This window comes from Tamandua tetradactyla, chromosome 23 (assembly GCF_023851605.1).
Source record: "Tamandua tetradactyla isolate mTamTet1 chromosome 23, mTamTet1.pri, whole genome shotgun sequence".
Classification (NCBI taxonomy): Eukaryota; Metazoa; Chordata; class Mammalia; order Pilosa; family Myrmecophagidae; genus Tamandua; species Tamandua tetradactyla.
The window spans coordinates 34,941,300-34,965,721 of record NC_135349.1 but is presented as its reverse complement, the minus strand read 5'-3'; the positions used below and the strand labels follow the sequence as shown (position 1 = coordinate 34,965,721).

The following is a 24,422-nucleotide window of genomic DNA, read 5'->3' as shown; positions in this document are numbered from 1 at the left end:
AGTGCAGAACACAGACGATGCTTAAGCAAATAGGCCAGGTAATTACTGATTGTCATAAGAACCACAAAAGAAATAAAACAGGGAGATGTGGAAGTAGGGTTGGAGAGTTATAGCTGATAAAAAGAAGCCAGACTTGCAAAGATCTGGAGGAAATAGATGGCTTGCAAAGGTCCTGAGGCATTCTGGGGCTTTGGCCTGTTTTTGGCTAAGTGCGTGGTGAGGGAAAGATGAGCACAATGCTGCAGTGAAAAGGACTTTAGATTTTATTCTACATGACAGTCAAAAGAAGGGGAATGAAGAGATTCCCCTTCTTTACCAGGACAACTTGCTCTTGTTGGGAGAATTGGAGATAAGAAAGAAGGGATTCAGGGAGACTTGTTGGGCCAGTACTTCTCAAATTGCAGGTCAGGATTTTTCAGGGATGTGAAATCATTTTAGGGATGTAACTAGCATTTTTATTTTTTAATAAACCAGGGCAGAAAACATCACTGCATCATGTATAGTAAGGACTAGTACAGTTATATGGAATTGTATTGCAGTTATGTAGTTGTGTGTCTGCTCTGGGTTTCTGATCCCAGATGTCTTTCTTCCTGTAGTGGTAAGCTGAGAACTTTGGAGCCGGCTGAGCTGGATGCTGGTGGCTGGAAGGGTGGAAGAGGTGAGAACCCTTGCGTGAACCCAGTCAGAGAGAGGAGTTTCAGCCCTCTAGCTCCTAGACCCCTCAGCCTCCCTGATCTCCTTAGTGACTGGGCTGAAGCCAGCAGGCAGACCAGTAGCTGACAGGGCCTGTCTTGGGATGTTCCCAGGCCACACCCTCTTTTTGCCTATGATTGGTTTCCTTGCTCAGCTGGAATTTCTCAGTCTCTCAGTTGTCTACAGAACCAATTGCAGGGAAAGTAATTGTTGGATGTATCTGGAGCTTCCGGCAGCCAAGGCAGGTGGGGTAGGGTCTTGGGCTCTCTGTCCATTGCCCTTTCTCTGGGCAGTTGCAGGCACTCGGTTGATTTAGGGCTTCTGATTTCCATCCAGTCCTCTCCCCTGCCCCCCACCCCCCGAGCTGCTGTAGTCACCTGTCTGCAATGTTTCTCTCTCGTTTGCCTTTTCTTTCCCTTCCAGATCTTCTTCTGCTCAAGACTCTTTTAGAACTCCCTCTTAATAGTGTTTCTGTTATTCAGTTATTCAGGCAACAAGTTGAGTACCTGCTGTGTGTCAGGCCCTGGGGAAACAGCAAATAACAAAGTAGACCCAGATAACTGCCTTCTTGTAGCTTACAGCTTAGTGGTGGTTGGGGTGGGGACAGATAGTAGGGAACATGGTGTCACATGGTGCTGTGGGCTGTAGAGAAAACCAGAGCAGGTTAGGGAAGTGGTGGGTGGGAAATGTTTGCAAATTGGATTAGGGTGTGCAGGGAATGTCTTAACTGAGGAGGTAACATTTGAGCAAAACCTGAAAGAGGTGAATGAAGTTACAAAGGCCAGAGGCAGGAGGGGGCAAGATCGGCGATGAGGTCTGAGAGTTAAAGGCCTTACACATGATGAAGAAGGCTTTGGCTTTTATTCTGAGATGGGAAGCCTTGAGGGTTTCTGTACATAGGAGTGTTGTGATTCGCCCTGGCTTTCAAAAGGATCCCTGGCTATGGGTGAGCACGGATTGTAAGGGCGTAAGGGTGGAAGTGGGAGACCAGTTAGGAGGCTGTTGCCGTAATCTAGGTAAGAGATGGAGCTGGCTGGACTGGGAAGACGATTGAAGATTCCAGACATAGTTGAAGGTAGAAATGACAGGGATGAAAGGAAGAGGAATAAGAGGAAGCCAGCACTGCTGGCCCAAGCAATCTCCAAGTGTAGGTTCATAATAAGTGAGATGATCCCAGGGCTGGCCTGGGGAGCCCTAGGATTGAATCCCACAGAGAGAGCATTTTATCCCCCTGCATTTTTTTTTTTTCACATGGGCAGGCATTGGGAATTGAACCCAGGTCTTAAGAATGGTAGGTGAGAATTCTGTCACTGAGCCACTGAGCCATCATTGTACTGCCTGGCATTATACTGTTTTAAATTCACTTTTGTTCCTGCTGCTTCTGCCTAGGAGAGGCTCAGTTGGTCTAGTATGTCTCTAATATCTTTAACTCTTGGACTCTCTGTGGTGACAGCAGTAGACAGGTAGAATTGAAAAGTATTGTTTTTTATTCATTGTATATGGTAAGTGGCAAGAGTTTTGATTTACAGTTGTGTAGTAAGGTGTGCTGGTTTGAAAGGATGTATGTCCCCTAGAAAAGCCATGTTTTAATAAAAATCCCATTTCATAAAGCTAGAATAATCCCTATTCAATACTGTATGTTTGAATCTGTAATCAGAGCATCTCCCTGGAGATGTGATTTAATCATGGGTGGTTGTTAAGCTGGATTAGGTGACGACATGTCTCCACCCATTTGGGTGGGTCTTGATTAGTTTCTGAAGTCCTATAAAAGAGGGAACATTTTGGAGAATGAAGGAGATTCGGAGAGAGCGGAGAATGCTGAGGCACTGCAAAGCAGAGAGTCCACAAGCCAGCGACCTTTGGAGATGAAGAAGAAAAACGCCTCCTGGGGAGCTTCATGAAACCAGAAGCCAGGAGAGAAAGCTAGCAGATGATGCTATGTTTGCCATGTGCCCTTCCAGCCAAGAGAGAAGCCCTGACTGTGTTTACCATGTGCCTTCTCACTTGAGAGACAGACTCTGAACTCCATCGGCCTTCTTGAATCAAGGTATCTTTCCCTGGATGCCTGTGATTGGACATTTCTGTAGACTTGTTTAATTGGGACATTTTCTCGGCCTTAGAACTGTAAACTAGCAACTTATTAAATTCCCTTTTTAAAAGCCATTCTGTTTCTGGTATGCCGGTAGCTAGCAAACTAGAAGATAAGGATTCCTTTTTAAGGAAGTTTATTTAAGTTAAAAAATTAGTTGATTTAAAGAAGACAGTAATTAGTTCAGATGTTTAGTAGATAAGGTAAAAATTGTGATGGTCCTACCCAGAAGACATTTTTTCTTATTCCCGCCCCTTCCCATTGGGTGTATCAGGAGTCCAACCAGCTGATTACTTGCTCTCCGCATGGACACCTCAGCCTTCCCTTCTCTGGTCCTTGCTGTCCTCCTCCCCTCTGTTCTTGTCCATATCCTTCTGTCCTTCAAGGCCCAGCCCAAATGCCACCCTGACTGCCCTGTCCCCCAGCAGGCAGCCCTTCCTCTTCCTCCTCAGAGCTCCTACCCCTACTGTGACCTGAAGTGGATTTGAAACAGCCTGGATTTGAAACCCAGTTGTAGGTCGGTCTTCTCCTTGCTGTGTGACTTGGGCAAGACACACAAAGTGTCTTTGAGATCCTTTCTCCCCATTAAAAAAATAGGAGCAATCAAACCTCACAGGATTGTTGGGTTGAATAAATGAGAGAAATTTATGTGAAGGCACATAGTTTTTAGACACAAATATCCTGCAGAGAGCAGAGTCCTCTCCATCAGGGTGGATTCAAAAGTCAGCACGAAAATCAAATATCAGAAACAGGTATGCTGGAAAAGCCTTTGAATTTTTGCTCTTCCTGTTTGACATCTGGCCCTTTTAAAAATATATATATATATATATATATATATATATAAACTTTTTATTTTGAAATAATTCCAAATTTATAAGACAATTGCAAAAATAATACAAAACCCATATCAAGAACTCCATCACCCCCCCAACAGATACCCTGGTATCTAAAAAATAACTTTTTTTTATTAAACTTTTAATTTCAGAGTAATTTAGGTTTACAGAAGAGTTGTAAAGACAAAATAGTGAGTTTCCATATACCCTTCACCCAGCTTTCCTAATGTTAACATCTAACAAAACTATGGTGCATTTGAAAATAAGGTATTAACATTGGTACAATACTATAAACTATGGACTTTATTTGGATTTTTTCAGATTTCCCAGTAATGTCCTTTTTCTGTTCCAGGATTTTATCCAGGGTACCATGTTACATTTAATTGTCACATCTCCTTAGTCTCCTCTGATCTGTGAACTTATCAGTCTACACATGTTTTTGTGACTTGGAAAATTTTGAAGAATACCAGACAGATAAAGAGTAGAATGCCATTCAATTTGGGTTTCTCTGATGTTTTCTCATGACTAGAGTGGAGGTATGAGTTTTTTTTTAACATATATTTTTATTGTCCACCAACTTTTAACATTTTGCTATATTTGTCATATCATTCTCTTTCCATCCATTCACTGGCTCATCTGATTTTTAAGCACTTGAGAGTAGTTGTATGCACCATATTCCTTGAACACTTAATACTTCCATGTACATTTCCTAAGAACAAGGGTATTCACTTATGTAGACACCTTAAGTGCAGGCATACCTTGGGGATATTGCATGTTTATTTCCAAACCACCACAACAAAGGCAGGTGTGCTGGTTTGAAAGGAAGCATGCCCCCTAAGAAAAGCCATGTTTTAATATAAATCCCATTTCATAAAGGTAGAATAATCTCTATTCAATACTGTATGTTTGAAACTGTAATGAGATTATCTCCCTGGATGATCTGATTTAGTCAAGAGTGGTTGTTAAACTGGATTAGGGGATGACATGTCTCCGCCCATTTGAGTAGGTCTTGATTAGTTTCTGAAGTCCTATAAAAGAGGAAATGTTTTGGAGAATGAGAGATTCAGAGAGAGCAACACTATGAAGCGGAGAGTCCACCAGGCAGCAGCCTTTGGAGATGAAGAGGGAAAATGCCTCCCAGGGAGCTTCATGAAACTGGAAGCCAGAAGAGAAAGCTAGCAGATGACACCGTATTCACCATGTGCCCTTCCAGCCGAGAGAAGCCCTGACTGTGTTCTCCGTGTGCCTTCTCACTTGAGAGAGAAACCCTGAATTTCTTTGGCCTTCTTGAACCAAAGTATCTTTCCCTGGATGCCTTTGATTGGACATTTCTATAGACTTGTTTTAATTGGGACTTTTTCTTGGCCTTAGAACTGTAAACTAGCAACTCATTAAATTCTCCTTGTTAAAAACCATTCCATTTCTGGTATATTACATTCCGGCAGCTAGCAAACTAGAACAGCAGGTATCACAGGAAAGCAAGTCATGCGAATTTTTGGTTCTGGTGCATATAAAAGTTATGTTTATACTGTACTGAAGTCTATTAAGTGTGCAATAGCATTACATCTAAAAAGACCAACGTGCATACCTTCAATAAAAAATACTTTATTGCTAAAAAATAAATTTGAACCATCATCTTAGCCTTCAGCAAGTTATAACCTTTTTGCTAGTGGAGAGTCTTGCCTCAATGTGGATGGCTGCTGACTGATCAGAGTGGTTTGCTAAAGGGTGAGGTGGCTGTGATAATTGCTCAAAGTAGGACAACAATGAAATTTGCCATGTCAATTGATCCTTCCTTTCATGAAAGAGTTCTCTGTTGCAAGTGATGCTGTTTGAAAGCATTTTACTCACAGTAGAACTACTTTCAAAATTGTAGTCAATCCTCTCAAGCACTGTTGCTGTTTTTCAATTAAGTTTATGTATCATTCTTAATCCTTTGTTGTCATTTCAACACTGTTTATAGCTTCTTCACCAGGAGTAGATTCCATCTTAAAAAACCACTTTCTGGGTTAAAATCGACTTCCAGGCCGAGATGGTGGCTTAGCAATGTGCACGTTTTAGTTTGTCCTCCAGAACAACTACTAAATAACCAGAAACAGTACAGAACAGCTCCTGGGACCACGTCAGTGACTGGACACACAGCATACCCCAGTTTGGACCAGCTGGACGGCTGCAAGGCCCCCCCCAGAACCGTGAGTTCCCCAAGCCAGGGCAGCCGGTGCCCCTCCCCCATAGACTGCTTCCCAGAGGGAAGGGAAAGAGACTGTACCAGCAGCAGGGGCTGAGCCCAACCAAACGCCAATTGTGGAATTATTTAACAAATTCTGACTACTAAAAATAAGCCCCCAGCTCAGGTGAACCTGGTCAAAGTTGAGGTCGCTCATTTTTGCCCTGTCGCAAAGAGGGCAGGGCTGACGGAAAAAGAAGAAAAGAAAAGAAACAGAGGTTTTTGTGGCTGTGTTTCTACAAAGCCTTGACTGCCTTTGGATACAGCGGCAGGGCTTCTCAGGCTGCAACTGCCCCAGGCATAGGCAGAAACAAGCTCGTTTGAGGGCTTGTCTGGACTCTGTGCCTTCCCCAGGGGAGGGGTGAAGCCCAACTCAGGTGGAATCCCTCCCTCAAGGAATTCAGACACCAGGGCTTAGTAATTTGAAGCCGTTAAAACCAGCCTACAACCTCTCCTCTGTCTCCACCACACCCGCAGCAGGGAGAGTCTGCCAAAGTTAAAGGTACTGTATCATCTTATATACTGGTGGAACCTGCTGGGAGACAAGCACCACATACTGGGCAGGATAAGAAAAACAGCCCAGAGATTTCACAGGAAAGTCTTTCAACCTGCTAGGTCTCAACCTCAGGGATAACCAACACAGGTGACTCTTTCCTCCCGATAGGAAGCCAGTTTGGTCTGGGAAAATCCGCTGAGATCTATAATACCTAAGTAGACCCTCCTAAAGGTGGGGGGGAAAAGGCACCATACAAGCAGGGCAAGAAACAAGACTGAAAAATTCTCCTTTGTTAAACAAAACCTAAACTAGAGGTCCAATAAAGCTGAACTGAATGTCAAAGAACAGATAGACAACAAATTCATCCAGCAAGAAAATGCTAGCTAAAAGAAGTGAAAGCAATCTCCAGAATAAACTAATTAAGGTAATTAAATGCCTAGACACCAGCAAAAAATAACATATCACGCTAGGAAAATTGAAGATATTGCCCAAAGGAACAAACAATTCAAATGAGATACAGGAGCTAAAACAATTAATTCAGAATATACGAACAGACATGGTAAACCTCATCAAAAACCAAATCAATGAATTGAGGGAAGATATAAAGAAGGCAAGGAACGAACAAAAAGAAGAAATCAAAAGACTGAAAAAACAAATCACAGAACTTGTGGGAATGAAAGGCACAGCAGAAGAGTTGAAAAAAACAATGGAAACCTACAATGGTAGATTTTGAGAGGCAGGACATAGGATTAGTGAACTGGAGGATGGAACATCTGAAATCCGACAAGAAAAAGAAAATATAGGGAAAAAATGGAAAAACATGAGCAGGGACTCAGGGAATTGAATGACAATATGAAGCACACGAATATACGTGTTGTGGGTGTCCCAGAAGGAGAAGAGAAGGGAAAAGGAGGAGAAAAACGAATGGAGGAAATTATCACTGAAAATTTCTCAACTCTTATGAAAGACTTAAAATTACAGGTCAAAGAAGTGCAGCGTACCTCAAAGAGAATAGATCCAAATAGACATACTCCGAGACATTTAATAATCAGAATGTCAGAGGTCAAAGAGAAAGAGAGAATCTTGAAAGTAGCAAGAGAAAAGCAATCCATCACATACAAGGGGAGCCCAATAAGACTATACATAGATTTCTCAGCAGAAACCATGAAGGCAAGAAGACAGTGGGATGATATATTTAAATTACTAAAAGAGAAAAACTGCCAACCAAGAATTCCATATCCAGCAAAATTGTCCTTCAAAAATGAGGAGGAAATTAAAACATTTGCAGACAAAAAATCACTGAGAGAATTTGTGACCAAGAGACCAGCTCTGAAGAAACACTAAAGGGAGCGCTAGAGACAGATACGAAAAAACAGAATAGAGAGGTGTGGAGAAGAGTGTAGAAAGGAAGACTATGAGTAAATGTAAAAAGAAGGAAAATTAGATATGACATATAAAATGCAAAGGCAAAATGGTAGAAGAAAGTACTACCAGTGCAGTAATAACACTAATGTTAATGTATTAAACTCCCTAAATAAAAGACATAGACTGTCAGAATGGATTGAAAAACAGCACCCATCTATATGCTGTCTCTACTTAAAGGACATGAGGGCAAGGACACAAACAGACATTTGCAGACCAATGTTTATAGCAGCATTATTTGCAATTACCAAGAGATGGAAACCAAAATATCCATCAAAAGACGGGTGGCTAAACAAACTGTGGCATATACATACGATGAAATATTATGCAACTGTAAGACAGAATACAGTTATGAAGTATGTAACAACATGGATGGACCTTAAGGACATTTTGCTGAGTGAGATTAGCCAAAAACGAAAGGACAAATACTGTATGGTCTCACTGATATGAACTGACATTAGTGAATATACTTGGACTATTTCGTTGGTAACAGAGACCATTAGGAGATAGAAATAGGGTAAGATATTGGGTAATTGGAGCTGAAGGGATACAGATTGTACAACAGGACAATATAAAAACTCAGAAATGGACAGCACATTACTACCTAACTGTAATACAAATTATGTTAAAACACTGAATGAAGCTGAATGTGAGAGTGATAGAGGGAGGAGGGCTGGGGGCACAAAGGAAAGCAGAAAGATACATGATAAAGACTGAGATGGTATAATCTAGGAATGCCTAGAGTATATAATGATAGTGACTAAATGTACAAATTTAAAAAATGTTTTTGCATGAGGAAGAACAAAGGAATGTCATTACTGCAAGGTGCTGAAAATAGATGGTAATTAATATTTTAAAATTGTAACTTATGTGTGAGACTAAAGCATAAAATGTTTATTTGGTACAAAATTTATATTTTGACTAGTGCGTCTCCTAATATAACTTATGTAGATAGTTGGTTGAACAATATAAGTACATGGAACCTTGGGTAGGACATGAGATTTTGTTAGTTTGTCCAGAGTGATGCCCTGATGAATCCCAGAGTGATTTGATCAGTGAGTGGAAAAGTATTTGCAAAGTCCCCTTTGGGGAATGGTGAGAACGGGGGAAAATTCAACCTCCCCAAGTTGAATTCTTGATATTCTCACAAGCAGTGTGGACAACCAGAGCTATAGGCTGATCCCCCAATCTTGGGGTTTGTTCATATGAAACTTAACCCCGTAAAGGATAGGTCAAGCCTACTTAAAATTAGGCCTAAGAGTCACCCCCAAGAGAACCTCTTTTGTTGCTCCGATGTGGCCTCTCTCTCCAGCCAACACAACAAGCAAACTCACCACGTTTTCCCTGTCTACGTGGGACATGACTCCCAGGGGTGTGGACCTTCCTGGCAACGTGGGACAGAAATCCTAGAATGAGCTGGGACTCAGCATCAAGGGATTGAAAAAAAACTCTAGAATGAGCTGAGATCCAGCATCAAGGGATTGAGAAAACCTTCTCAACCAAAAGGGGGAAGAATGAAATAGGACAAAGTGTCAATGGCTGAGAGATTCCAAACAGAGTGAACAGGTTATCCTGGAGGTTATTCTTATGCATTAAGTAGATAACACCTTATTATCCAAGATGTAATGGAGAGGCTGGAGGGAACTGCGTGAAAATGTAGAGCTGTGTTCCAGTAGCCATGTTTCTTGAGGATGATTGAATAATGATATAGCTTTCACAATGTGACTGTGATTGTGAAAACCTTGTGTCTGATGCTCCTTTTATCTACCTTATCAACAGATGAGTAGAACATATGGAATAAAAATAAATAATAGGGGGAACAAATGTTAAAATAAATTTAGTTTGAAATGCTAGTGATCAATGAAAGGGAGGGTTAAGGGGTTTAGTATGTATACTTTTTTTTTTTCTGTTTTCGTTTTATTTTTCTGTTGTCTTATTTCTTTTTCTGAATTGATGCAAATGTTCTAAGAAATGATCATGATGATGAATATGCAACTATGTGATGATATTGTGAATTACTGATTATATATGTAGAGCGGAATGAGCATATGTTAAGAATGTGTGTTTCTTTCTTGTAATTTTTTAAAAAAATTAATAAGAAAAAGAAACCACTTTTGTTTGTTCATCCATAAGAAGCAACTCTTCCATTAATTTTTATCATGACATTGTAGCAGTTCAATCATATCTTCAGGGTCCACTTCTAATACTAGTTGTCTTGCTGTTTCCACAGTTACTTTCTCTACTGAAATACTGAACCCCTCAAATCATCTATGAGGGTTGGAATCAACTTCTTTCAAACTCTGGTTAATATCGATATTTTGATCTCCTCCCACGAATCACAGATGTTCTTAATGACTTCTAGAATGGTGAATCCTTTCCAGGAGGTTTTCAGTTTACTTTGCCCAGATCCATTAGAGGAATCTCTATCTATGGCAGCTATAGCCTTATGAAATATATTTCTTTTTTTTTTTTTTTTTAAATAATTATTATGGTTCAGTTTCTTACTTTTATTTATTTATTTATTTTTACATGGGCAGGCACCAGGAATTGAACCCGGGTCCTCGGGCTTGGCAGGCAAGCATTCCAACCTGCTGAGCCACCGTGGCCTGCCCTGAAATATATTTCTTAAATAATAAGACTTGAAAGTCGAAATACCTCCTTAATCCATGGGTTGCAGAATGAATGATGTGTTAGCAGGCATGAAGACAACATTCATTTCATTGCACATCCTCATCAGAGCTCTTGTACGTTGTCAGTGAGTAGACATATTTTGAAAAGGATCTTTTTCTCCGAGCAGTAGGTCTCAACAGTGGACTTAAAATATCCATGTGTTAAACAGATAGTTGTCTACATAAAGGTACAACTTTTACAATGCGACTGTGAGGTTGTGAAAACCTTGTGTCTGTTGCTCCTTTTATCCAGGGTATGGACAGATAAGTAAAAAAAATATATGGATAAAAAAGTAAAAAAATAACAAGGGGGTAAAGGGTAAAATAAAGTGGGTAGATGGAAATGCTGATGGTCAGTGAGAGAGAGGGGTAAGGAGTATGGTATATATGAGTTTTTCTTTTTTCTTTTTATTTTTCTGGAGTGATGCAGATGTTCTAAAAAATGATCATGGTGATGAATACACAATTATGTGTTAATAGTGTGAGCCATTGATTGTACACCATGTATGGAATATATATGTGTGAAGATTGTTTTAAAAAAATCAACAGATAGTTGTCATATGTCCTGCCCCACAGCAGGCAGCCCTTCCTCTCCCTCCTCAGAGCTCCTTCCCTTGCTGTGACCTGAAGTGGATTTGAAATTCCTGAATTTGAATTACAGTTGGTTGCTGTTCCCTTTATAACATGAGCAGAGATTTAGCATAATTCTGAAGGGCCCTAGGATTTTCTGGAAGATAAATGAGCTTTGGCTTCAACTTGAAGTCACTAGCTGCATTAGCCCTTAGCAAGAGAATCGGTTTGTCCTTTGAAGCCAGATATTGACTTCTCTCTAGCTGTGGAAGGCTCAGATGGTATCTTCTTCCAATAGAAGGCTGTTTCATTGACATTGAAAATCTGTTATTTAGTGTAGCCACTTTCCATTTTCTTAGCTAGATCATTTGGATAACTTGCTGCAGCTTCTACATCAGCCCTTGCTGTTTCACTTTGCACTTTTATGTTATGGAGCTGGCCTCTTTCCTTAAAACTGGTTACCCTACTTCTGCTAGCGTCACACATTTCTTCTGCAGCTTTCTCACCTCTCTCAGCCTTCATAAAATTGAATAGAGTTAGGGCCTTGTTCTGAATTAGGCTTTGGCTTAAGGGAATATTGTATCTTTTATCCAGACCACTCAAACTTCTTCCATATCAGCAATGAGGCTGTTTCTATTGGAGTTAGCACTTTTAATTTCTTTTAAGAACTTTTCCTTTGCATTCATAATTTAACTGTTTGACACGAGAGACCTAACTTTAAGCCTCTCTTGGCATTCTACATGTCGTCTTCACTAAGCTTAATCATTTCAAGCTATTGATTTAAAGTGAGAGCCCTGCAACTCTTCCTTTCACTTTAACACTTAGAGGCGGTTGTAAGGTTACTAACTGGCCTATTTTCAACATTGTTTTGTCTCAGGGAGAGGGAGAGCAGCTTGTCGATGGAGCAGTCAGAACGCATACAGTAGTCACAGGTTTGCTGACATATGGGTGCGTCTTATATGGGCATAGTTCATGGTGCCTCAAAATAATTACAGTGGTAACATCAAAGATCATTGATAACAGATATAATAATAATGAAAAAGTTTATAATATTGCAAGAATTACCAAAATGTTACATACAGACACAAAATATGCACATGCTGTTGGAAATACAGTGTTGATAGACTAGCTCGATGCAGGGTTGCCACAAACCTTCAATTTGTAAAATTTATTAAAGCTCAGTAAAGCCAAGTACAATGAAACAAGGTATACCTGTACAATTATCAGGTTCAAGAAAGTTAACATCCATTTAAAGCCTACATTTCATATATCTCAATATTGTCTTTTAGGGCCTTTTTTCCTTTGTTTTTGGATTTACTACAGGATCATGTATTGCATTTATTTCAGTTGTCATTTTTAGTCTTTTTTAAATTGTGGAACCACATATACTGAGTAATCTTTCCCATCTCAACCGCTCCCAAGCATACCATTTGGGAATTTAATTACATCCACAATGTAGTGCTATCTTCACCACCATCCATCACCAGAACTTTCCCATCACCCAAAACAGAAACCCTGCAGCCCTTATGCATTATCTCCCAATCCCTTGATGAATTTGTATATTCTAGCTATTTCATTTAACTGGAATCATGAAATACCTGTCCTTTTGTGTTTGAATTATTTCATTCAGCATGTTTTCAAGGTTCCTTCATGTAGTGGTATGTATTAGAACATGATTGCTTTATGCAGAAAAATAATATTCCATCGTGTGTGTACCACATTTTATCCATTCATCTGCTGATGAGCACTTGAATTGCTCATACCTTTTATCTGTTGTGAATAATGCGCATCTGAACATTGGTGTGCAAATATCTGTCCGAGTCTTGCCTTCAGTTCTTTTGAGTATGTACCTGGAAGTAGGATTGTCAGGTCATGTGGTAGTTTTATGTTTAACTTTTTGAGAAAATGCCATACTGTTTTCCCATCCTACTCTTTTTTAAAGTTTCTTTCTGCCCCTCAAAGAGTTCTCGAGTGTTTTAATCATGGCTGTGGACCGGCTAGCCCGCATTCTCCTGCATGGCAGTGAGTTATTTGTGAGTGGCCAAGAAACTCTTGAAATTGATCACTTATTCCTCCCCACAGGTATGGCCAACATGCATTGACTCTTGTCTACTTATTTGCTCCCAGTGCTTTGATGTTTCTCTTTTTGGAGGGAGTGGGAGGAAATGAAGTATATAATTGCCCATTGTTTGCACAACAATAGACAGAGAAAGGTCATTTTCTGTTTGTCTCAGGCTCTTCTTCCTGCAGGGCCTGTTGCGGATGTAGGTGCCCCCAAAATGCAGAACAAATGGCTGATGGTCCAGGCCTCTTCCTCTCCCTTGCAGATTGAGTCCGAGAACTGCACGGCTGGCTCCCCCCTAGTATGGCCAATGAAGAGGATGACCCAGTTGTACAAGAGGTAACTGCTAGTCTTTGCCCTCTGCCCAGGGTGGTAGGGGGACTTGTCTGGGCCCAGGGCTGTAGGCAGTGGAGCTGGATCCTTTCCTTCCCTCCCCAGGCTGGTCTGGGACCTGTCAGCTTTCAGGGGATCCTTTATCCACCCTTGCTGTTCCTTCTGCCTGGAACCTCTTCTGCCAAATACCTGCCTGGCTGACTCCCTAACTTCCTGCAGGTCTCTGATCGAGTACCACTTTATCAGCAAGCCCTTCCCTGATTGCCCCAACTCCCACCTCACTCCTAGGCCTCCTTTTCTTAGCCATACTTCTGGGTGGTCATAGCGCTTATAGCCCCTCAGCATCAGTTCATTTGCTTATCTTCTATCTCCTTCCACTAGGCTAAGCTTCATGAGTGCAGGGGTTTGTTCTTCTGCCACTATATCCACAGAGCCAAGAATAGTACCTGGCACTATAATAGGTACTCAGTAACTATTTGTCAGTGAATGGATGGGCCTGACAACTTCCCCTTCTTCCCCAATATACCCAAATTCAGTCATTCAGTAATTACTCATTGGCTCCCTCGTGGGTGTTGGGGGTTGTGAGCACAGCAGTGCCCCTGCTCTCAGAAATCTTAGGAACTGTAGCGTAAGACTGCAAGGAAGGGGTCTCAGGATGCAGGTGGTGGGGAAGTGGGTTCCAGAGGGCATCAGAAGAGAGAATTGTTTATAGCCACACTCGCCCTTTCAAATCCTTCCAACCTAGAACTTAGACCTTTGGAAGTCAAAAGCCAGAAGTTAACTGCGGGTGGCTGTGGCCTCCTTATCTGTGGAGGACGAAATATATTTTGAAGGAATGGGGCAAAGAGAAGGGCCCTGTAGATGAATAAGGATAGTTCTTTGTTTGGGGGGAGATGCTGATAAATTTTTTGTTTGTTTTGCTTTTATGAAAAATGTCAAACATTTGCAAATGTAGAGAGGATAACATAACAGCCCCATGTACTCATCATGCAATTCCAGCAGTTACTAACTCAAGGCCATTCTTGGTTCTACTTGTACTTTCTTCTTTACTAGATTATTTTGAGGCAAAGCTGATTTTTTATCAAAGCAATTCTTGCATCCAAAAATATTTTAGTGTCCATCTTTAAAATATAAGGATGCTTTTAAAATAAAATCACCACATAATTATTAAACATAAAACATAAATAAAAATTCAGTATTATCAGCTATTCACTTAGTGTTCAAGTTTGCCTGAATTTTTTTATACTTGATTTCTTTGAATTAAGATCCAAATAATCCCATACATTGACATTTGTTGATGTATATCTTGTCTATTTTAATCTGATAAAGTGTTGAATTCAAGTTATTTAAATGTATTTAAGCTGTGGGTGCACTCTGGAGCAGGAGTTTCAGTATGGTGGTTGGTGCTAGGATGGAGGGAGACCAAAGGCCTCCGAGAACAGAGGCAGGGGACCCACAGTGCTTCCTGCCCAAAGGGGCAACTCAGCTGGTCCTTAAGGATGAGTAAGGGAGGCATGTATAGTAAATGGCATTTTAGATGAAGGGAATAGCATGTGTAAAGGCTCAGAGTGGGGAGAGAACACGGTGCATGTAAGAGTTAGGGAGCATGAAGGTCACTCCTGGGGGTGGAGGGGCTGCTGCGGCAGTGAGTGTTGAGAGGAAAGGAAGCAGGGCCAGGTTGATCATACAGCGATCCAGTCACAGATCGCTGAGGTGGAGGACAGAGAAAAAGAACAAGCAGGTGGGTAAGCCCTCCCCTGCCTGGTCCTTCCCAGCAGATGATTCATCTGGCTCCAGGGAGCATCATTTGTGGGGCAACCCAGGGAGAGAGGTGTTTTTATTGAGTTCTAGTGAACCTGGGTGGGTTCACTTGCCCTGGTCCCCTTGGGAGCCATAGGAAGGAGCCCTGAGCTGTAACTGACTATAGAAGCATCCAGGTTAGAGACTTTATTCCCTTTGTTTTTTTTAGCATAAGGCTAATTCCTTCTTCCCCAAATGCCTCTCTGAGCTGCAATCCCTTCCCTTAAATTTGAGGAGTATGGGGCACATTATGATACTATGTTCTGTGTCCTGGTTAAGTCTTCTTCCCTTGCTTCCCAGATTGACGTGTACTTGGCCAAAAGTCTGGCAGAGAAGCTCTACCTATTTCAGGTAATTATGTGATTTGAAATTACAGGGGAAAAAAAGCAAGTGTTGGTGGGGTGGTGGAGAGACAGTCATAGATCAGGAATGAGGGGAAACTTCAGCCTTGCTTAGAACTGTGAAGTGATAGTTACCTTTGCTTTTGTGGGTTGGTTAATATTTGTCTCTCATTTCATAGATGGGAAAACCAAAGCAACAGCCACATGAGAGGCAGAATAATGTAGGGTTGGGCTCTAGAACTGTCGGGATTGAGGCCCAGTTCTGTCCCATCTTAGCTGAAAGCCCTTGGGCAAGTTCCTTAACCTCTCTGTGCCTCAGTTTCCTCATTTGCAAAAGGGTGAAAGTACAAGTAGGCTCCTCATTGGGCCCTTGTGAAGCTCAAATGAATCCATGTTGAAGTACTCAGAACACTACCTGGCCTAGAGTTTACCCTGATAATGCGAGCTACTGCTATTACGGTGGCTCAGAGAGGGGATTTCCTGGAGCGTGAACAGTAGGTCCAGGGCAAGATTAGTGAGCACGCAACCTTGTTAGGTGTGAGCTGTCATTCCTGCCCCCTTTCGGGCTACTGCATATTTAGCTACTACTGGGTGGCACTTTTTAAAGCACTTTACAATATTAGCTCATTTAAGTCTCACAATGACTCTGTGGTTATGAACATTGTATATTTTTAAACAGCCTTATTGAGATATAAGTCATATACCATGCAATTCACTAATTCAAAGATTTCAATTCCATGTATTTTAGTATTTTGACAAGGCTGTGGTAACCATCACCAAAATCAAATTTTCGGACATCTTTAGCCCTCCTAGAAGAAATGCTATACCCATTAACAGTCACTCTCTTCTTCCCCCTCATCTGTTCCCCTCTGCTCCACGTAAAACCCTAATCTACTTTTGCCTCCATGGATTTACCTATTCTTGACATTTCATATAAAATGGAGTCATGCAATGTGTAGCCTTTTGTGACTGTCTTCTTTTATAGCTTAATGTTTTCAGGGTTCACCTGTGAAGCATGGATCAGTATCTCATTCCTCCCACCCCCTTTCTTTTTAAATAACAGCTTTATTGAGATTTAGTTCACATACCATACAGTTCACCCAGTTAAGGTCTACAATTCAGTGGTCAATAGTCAATCTTAGAACATTTTTATCACCTCAAAAAGAAATACTTAGTTCTCATGCCTCTTTCTCCCCCTGCCCTCCAGGCCTAAGCAAGCACTGGTCTACTTTTTGTCTCTATACAGTTCCCTATTCTGGACTTTCATTAATGGAATCATATAGTGTGTGGTTTTTGTTACTTTCTTTCCTTCTTTTTTTTTTTTTTTGCATAGGTAGGCACCGGGAAATATAGCTTCTTTCTTTTTTATGGTGGTAAAATATACATAACATAAAACCATTGTTGTCGCTTTTAAGTGTACAGTTCAGTGACATTAAGTACATTGACAGTGTTGATTAACCATCACCACTGTCTAATTCCAGAACATTTTCATCATCCTCAACAGAAACCCTGTACCTATTAACCAATAACTTCGTTTCCTCCTCTCCCCAGCTCCTGGTATCTGCTATCCTCCTTTCTGTCTCTATGAATTTACCTGTTCTAAATACCTCATATAAGTGGAATCATACAGTTATTTGTCCTTTTGTGTCTGGCTTAATTTCACTTAACGTAGTGTCTTCAGGGTTTATCCACATTGCACATGTATCAAAACTTCATTTTTATGACTGAATGATACTCCATTAAAGGGATAGACCACATTTTGTTTGTTCATTCATCAGTCAATGGACCCTTGTTGTTTTCATCATTTGGCTATTATGAATAATGCTACTGTGAACATTGGTGTACAAGTTGAGTCCCTGCTTTCAATTCTTTGATATATATCCCTAGAAGTGGAATTGCTGGTTCATATGGTTATTCTATGTCTAGTTTCTTGAAGAACCATCAAACTGTTTTCCACAGAGGCTGAACCATTTCAAATTCCCACCAGCAATGCAGATGGTTCCAATTTCTCTGCATCTTCACCAACATGTATTATTATTTTTTGTTTTTATTTTTGGATAATACACATCCTAGTGGGTATGAAGTGGTATCTCATGTTTTTGATTTGCATTTCCCTAACCACTATTTTGAGCATCTTTTCATGCGCTTATTAACCATATGCTTACCTCCTTTGCAGAAATATCTGTTCAGGTCCTTACCCATTTTTAACTGAGTTGATTCTCTTTTTGTTACTTTGTTATAGGAGTTCTTTATATATTGTGGATATTAAACCCTTATCAGATATATGGTTCCAGATACTTTCTCCATTCTATAGATTGTCTTTTGATTTGTTGATAACATCCTTTGATGCATAAAAATTGTTATTGTTTTGTTTTGTTTTGTTTTGGGTGCATGGTCTGGGAATCGAACCTGGGTCTCCTGTATGGAAGGCAAGCATTCTACCACTGAACTACCCAGACAGAAGTTTTTGATTCTTGATGAAATCCGGTTTATCTGTTTTTTTCTTTTGTTCCTCATGTTTTTGGTGTAATATCCAAGAATCCACTGCCTAATACAGGGTCCTAAAGATTGTTCCCTCGGTTTTTTCTAAAAGTTTTATGGCTTTAGCTCTGATGTTTAGGTATATGGTGAGAAGTAACAGTCCAATTTCATTCTTTTGCATGTGGATATCTGGTTGTTCCAGTACCATTTGTTGAGGAGACTATTCTTAAGTTTTGAAATTGAGGAGTATGAGACCCCTAACTTTGTTCTTCTTTTTCAGGGATTATTTTGGCTATTTGGGCGGCTAGCAATTCTGTATGAATTTAAGGATAGGTTTTTCCATTTATATGAAAAAGGCTGTTCAGATTTTGATAGGGATTGCATTGAATCTATAGATCACTTTAGGTAGTAGTGCCATCTTAACAATATTCAATCTTCCAATCCATGAACATGGATGTCATTCCATTTATTTAGATCTTCTTTACTTTCTTTCATCTCTGTTTTGTAGTTTTCAATGTCCAAGTCTTTTACCTCCTTGGTTAAATTTATTCCAAGGCATTTTATTTTGTTTTAGAAGCTATTGTAAATTGAATTGTTTTCTTAATTTCCTTTTCAGATTGTTCATTGTTGTAAAGAAACATGATTTTTTTTATTGTTTAAAAACATTTTATTGTGGCAAAATATAATAACAATCATTTAAATCTTTTTTTAGTGTGCAATTCTATGACATTTAGTACATTGACAATGTCATGTTTATCACTATCTACCCTAGCACATTTTCATCCCCCAAACAAAAACTTGTACCCATTAAGCAAATAACTCTCCATTCCCCCATCTTCCCAAACCCTGGTAAACACTATTTGCTTTCTGTCTCTGTGACTTTGCTTAATCTATGTTATTTCACGTAAAATAACTTAATCATACATTTATCTTGTGTCTGGCTTATTTCACTCAACATGTCTTCAAGGTTCATCCATATTGTAGCATGTATCAGAACTTCATTCCTTTTTATAGCCGAATAATATTGCCATTGTATGTATATACCACATTTTGTCTATCTATTCATCTATTGGTGGACACTAGGGTTGTTTCTACCTTTTGGCTATTTTGAATAATGGTGCTATAAACATTGGTGTATGCAAATATCTGCTCAAGTCCCTAATTTCAGTTCTTTTGGGTATATGCTTAGAAGTGGGATTGTAGGATCATATAATACTATGTTTAACTTTCTAAGACCCCACCAAATGATTTTACATATCATTGCACAATTTTACACTTTTGTTCCAATTTCTTCACATCGTCACCAGCACTTATTTTCCATTTTTTAAAATAATAGCCATTCTAGTGGGTGTGAAGTGTTATCCTGCTGTAGCTCTGATTTGAATTTGCCCAGTGGCCAACAACTCTGAGCATCCCCCCATGTGCTTATTGACCACCCATATATCTTCCCTGGAGTACTGTTTGTTAAAATCCTATGCCCTTTTTTTTGTGTATTTTGATATTTCTTTACTCATTTAAAATTTGCTTAGTTTTTTTTTTCTTTTTTAAAATTTATTTATTAATTAAAAAATAAGAAACAAAATAAAACAACATACATAATCAGTAATTCACAATATCATCACCTAGTTGCATATTCATCATTTCTTAGAACATTTGCATTAATTCAGAAAAAGAAACAAAAAGACAATAGAAACAGAAATAAAACGAACACAAGAAAGGAAAAAAAAAAAGATTATACCTATCATACCCCTTACCCCTTGCCTTCATTGATCACTAGCATTTCAAACTAAATTTATTTTAACATTTGTTCCCCCTATTATTTATTTTTATTCCATATGTTCTACTCGTCTGTTGACAAGGTAGATAAAAGGAGCATCAGACACAAGGTTTTCATAATCACACAGTCACATTGTGAAAGCTATATCATTATACAATCATTTTCAAAAACATGGCTACTGGAACAGAGCTCTACATTTTCAGACAGTTTCCTCCAGCCTCTCCATTACATCTTGACTAACAGGGTGATATCTGTTTAATACGTAAGAATAACCTCCAGGATAACCCCTCAACTCTGTTTGGAATCTCTCAGCCATTAACACTTTATTTTGTCTCGTTTCACTATTTCCCCTTTTGGTCGAGAAGGTTTTCTCAATCCCTTGATGCTGAGTCTCAGCTCATTCTAGGGGTTTTCTCAATCCCTTGATGCTGAGTCTCACCTCATTCTAGGATTTCTGTCCCACGATGTCAGGAAGGTCCACACCCCTGGGAGTCACGTCCCACATAGACAAGGAAAGGATGGTGAGTTCGCTTGTTGTGTTGACTGGAGAGAGAGGCCACATCGGAGCAACAAAAGAGGTTCTCTTGGGGGTGACTCTTAAGGCCTAATTTTAAGTATGCTTGACCTATCCTTTGCGGGGTTAAGTTTCATATGAACATCCCCCAAGACTGGGGCCTCAGCCCATAGCTTTGGTTGTCCACCCTGCTTGTGAGAATATCAAGAATTCAACTTGGGGAGGTTGAATTTTCCCCCGTTCTCACCATTCCCCAAAGGGGACTTTGCAAATACTTTTCCACTCACTGGTCAAATCACTCTGGGATTCATCAGGGCATCACTCTGGACAAACCAACAAAATCTCATGTCCTACCCAAGGTTCCATGTACTTATGTTGTTCAACCAACTATCTACATAAGTTATATTAGGAGACGCACTAGTCAAAATATAAATTTTGTACCAAATAAACATTTTATGCTTTAGTCTCACACATAAGTTACAATTTTAAAATATTAATTACCATCTATTTTCAGCACCTTGCAGTAATGACATTCCTTTGTTCTTCCTCATGCAAAAACATTTTTTAAATTTGTACATTTAGTCACTATCATTATATACTCTAGGCATTCCTAGATTATACCATCTCAGTCTTTATCATGTATCTTTCTGCTTTCCTTTGTGCCCCCAGCCCTCCTCCCTCTATCACTCTCACATTCAGCTTCATTCAGTGTTTTAACATAATTATATTACAGTTAGGTAGTATTGTGCTGTCCGTTTCTGAGTTTTTACAATCAGTCCTGTTGCACAATCTGTATCCCTTCAGCTCCAGTTGCCCAATATCTTACCCTATTTCTATCTCCTGATGGTCTCTGTTACCAACGAAATAGTCCAAGTATATTCACTAATGTCAGTTCACATCAGTAAGACCATACAGTATTTGTCCTTTCGTTTTTGGCTAATCTCACTCAGCATAATGTCCTTAAGGTCCATCCATGTTGTTACATACTTCATAACTTTATTTTGTCTTACAGCTGCAAAATATTCCATCATATGTATATACCACAGCTTGTTTAGCCGCTCTGTTGATGGACATTTTGGCTGTTTCCATCTCTTGGCAGTTGTAAATAATGCTGCTATAAACATTGGTGTGCAAATGTCTGTTTGTGCCTTGCCCTCATGTCTTCTGAGTAGATACCTAGCAATGATATTGACAGGTCATATGGCAATTATATATTTAGCTTTTTGAGGAACTGCGAAACTGCTTTCCACAGCAGTTGTACCATTTGACATTCCCACCAACAGTGGATAAGTGTGCCTCTTCAGATCCTTTCCAGGACTTGTCATTTTCTGTTTTATTGATAATGGCCATTCTAGTGGGTGTGAGATGATATCTCATTGTTGTTTTGATTTGCATTACTGTAATAGCCAGGGAAGTTGAGCATCTCTTCATGTGCCTTTTGGCCATTTGTATTTCCTCTTCTGAGAAGTGTCTGTTCAAGTCTTTGCCCATTTTGTAATTTAGATGGCTGTCATTTTGTTGTTGAGTTGAATAATCTCTTTTTAAAATGAGGATACTAGACCTTTATCTGACATATCGTTTCCAAATATTGTTTCCCATTGTGTAGGCTGTCTTTTTACTTTCTTGACGAAGTTCTTTGATGCGCAAAAGTGTTTTATTTTGAGGAGTTCCCATTTCTTTCTTTCTTTCTTCAGTGCTCTTGCTTTGGGTGTAAGGTCTAGGAAACCGCCTCCTAGTGTAAGATTTATAAGATATTTCCCTACGTTGTCTTCTAACAGTTTTATGGTCTTAGATCTAATGTTTAGGTTTTTGATCCATTTTGAGTTAATTTTTGTATAGGGTGTGAGATATGGGTCCTCTTTCATTCCTTTGCATATGGATATTCAGTTCTCTAGGACAGAAAAGACTGTTCTGTCCCAGGTGAGTTGGCTGGACTGCCTTTTCAAAGATCAGTTGTCCATAGATGAAAAGGTCTATATCTGAACACTCTATTATTCTATTCCATTGGTCAGTATATCTGTCTTTATGCCAGTACAATGCTGTTTTGACCACTGTAGCTTCATAATATGCCTTAAGGTCAGGTAGTGTGAGACCTCCAACTTCTTTTTTTTCCCTCAGGATACTTTTAGCTCTTCGTGGTACCCTGCCCTTCCAGATAAATTTGGTTATTGGTTTTTCTATTTCTGAAAAGTAAGTTTTTGGGATTTTAATTGGTATTGTATTGAATCTGTAAATCAATTTATGTAGAATTGACATCTTAACTATATTTAGTCTTCCAATCCGTGAACACAGTATGCCCTTCCATCTGTTTAAGTCTTCAGTGATTTCTTTTAACAATTTCTTGTAGTTTTCTTTGTATAGGACTTTTGTCTCTTTAGTTAAATTTATTCCTAAGTATTTTATTCTTTTGGTTGCAATTGTAAATGGGTACTAGAGTATAGAAACACTGCAGATTTTTGAATGTTGATCTTGTAACCTGCCACTTTCCTGTGCTCATTTATTAGCTCTAGTAGTTTTGCTGTGGATTTTTCGGGTTTTTTGACATATAGTATCATATCATCTGCAAACAGAGGTTTACTTCTTCCTTTCCAATTTTGATGCCTTGTATTTCTTTTTCTTGTCTAATTGCTCTGCCTAGAATTTCCAACACAATGTTGAATAACAGTGGTGATAGTGGACATCCTTGTCTTGTTCCTGATCTTAGGGGAAACGTTTTCCATTTTTCCCCATTGAGGATGATGTCAGCTGTGGGTTTTTCATATATTCCCTTTATCGTTTTGAGGAACTTCCTTTCTATTTCTATCCTTTGAAGTGTTTTCAACAGGAAAGGATGTTGAATTTTGTCAAATGCCTTTTCTGCATCAACTGAGATGATCATGTGGTTTTTCTGCTTTGATTTGTTTATATAGTGTATTACATTAAATGATTTTCTTATGTTGAACCATCCTTGCATACCTGGGATGAATCCTACTTGGTCATGATATATAATTATTTTTATGTGTTGCAGGATTCGATTTGCTAGAATTTTGTTGAGGATATTTGCATCTATATTCATTAGAGAGATTGGTCTGTAGTTTTCTTTTTTTGTAATATCTTTGTCTGGCTTTGTATGAGGGTGATGCTGGCTTCGTAGAATGAGTTAGGTGGCTTTCCCTCCTCTTTAGTTTTTTTTGAAGAGTTTGAGCAGGATTGGCACTAATTCTTTATGGAATGTTTGTTAGAATTCACGTGTGAAGCCATCTGGTCCTGGACTTTTCTTTTTGGGGAGCTTCTTAACGACAGATTCAGTTTCTTTACTTGTGATTGGTTTGTTGAAGTTGTCCATTTTTTCTCGAGTCAAAGTTGGTTATTCATGCCTTTCTAGAAAGTTGTCCATTTCACCTACATTGTCATTTATTAGCATAAAGTTGTTCGTAGTATCCTGTCATTACTTCCTTTATTTCTGTGGGGTCAGTGGTTATGTCTCCTCTTCCATTTCTGATCTTATTTATTTACATCCCCTCTCTTCTTTTTGTTAGTCTTGCTAAGGGTCCATCAATCTTATTGATTTTCTCATAGAACCAGTTTCTGGTTTTGTTGAGTTTCTCAATTGTTTTCATGTTCTCAATTGCATTTATTTCTGCTCTAATCTTAATTATTTCCTTTCCTTTTGCTTGCTTTGGGATTAGTTTGCTGTTCTTTCTCTACTTCTTCTAGGTGGACTGTTAATTCCTCATTTTTGCCCTTCTTTTTTGATATAGGCATTTAGGGATAAATTTCCTCCTTAGCACTGACTTTGCTCATTCCATAAGTTTTGAGATGTTGTGTTTTCATTTTCATTTGCCTCAAGGTATTTACTGATTTCTCTTATAATAACTTCCATGACCCACTGCTTGTTTAAGAGAATGTTGTTGAGCCTCCACATTTTTGTGAATTTTCTGGCACTCTGCCTATTATTGATTTCCAATTTCATTCCTTTATGATCTGAGAAAGTGTTTTTTTTTCCCTATTTATTTTTAAATATTTGTTATGGAAAATTCCAAATAGCTACAAAAGTAAAGAGGATGGTATAACAAACTGAGAAGGTGTTTTGTATTATTTCAATCTTTCTAAATTATTGAGACTTGCTTTGTGAC

The 24,422-nt window shown here is 39.3% G+C and overlaps 1 protein-coding gene across 2 annotated transcripts in view; it reads left to right on the top strand.

The window, feature by feature from the left end:
* The window catches only part of POLR3E (RNA polymerase III subunit E), a 70,534-nt gene that overhangs the window by 2,200 nt on the left and 43,912 nt on the right, over positions 1–24,422 (top strand). For both annotated transcript variants that reach the window (XM_077141572.1, XM_077141571.1), the window contains exons 2-3: positions 13,327–13,400; positions 15,495–15,545. In XM_077141572.1, the coding sequence (XP_076997687.1) occupies positions 13,365–13,400; positions 15,495–15,545 (87 nt within the window). In that variant the 5' untranslated portion in view covers positions 13,327–13,364. The remainder of the gene's footprint in view (positions 1–13,326; positions 13,401–15,494; positions 15,546–24,422) is intronic.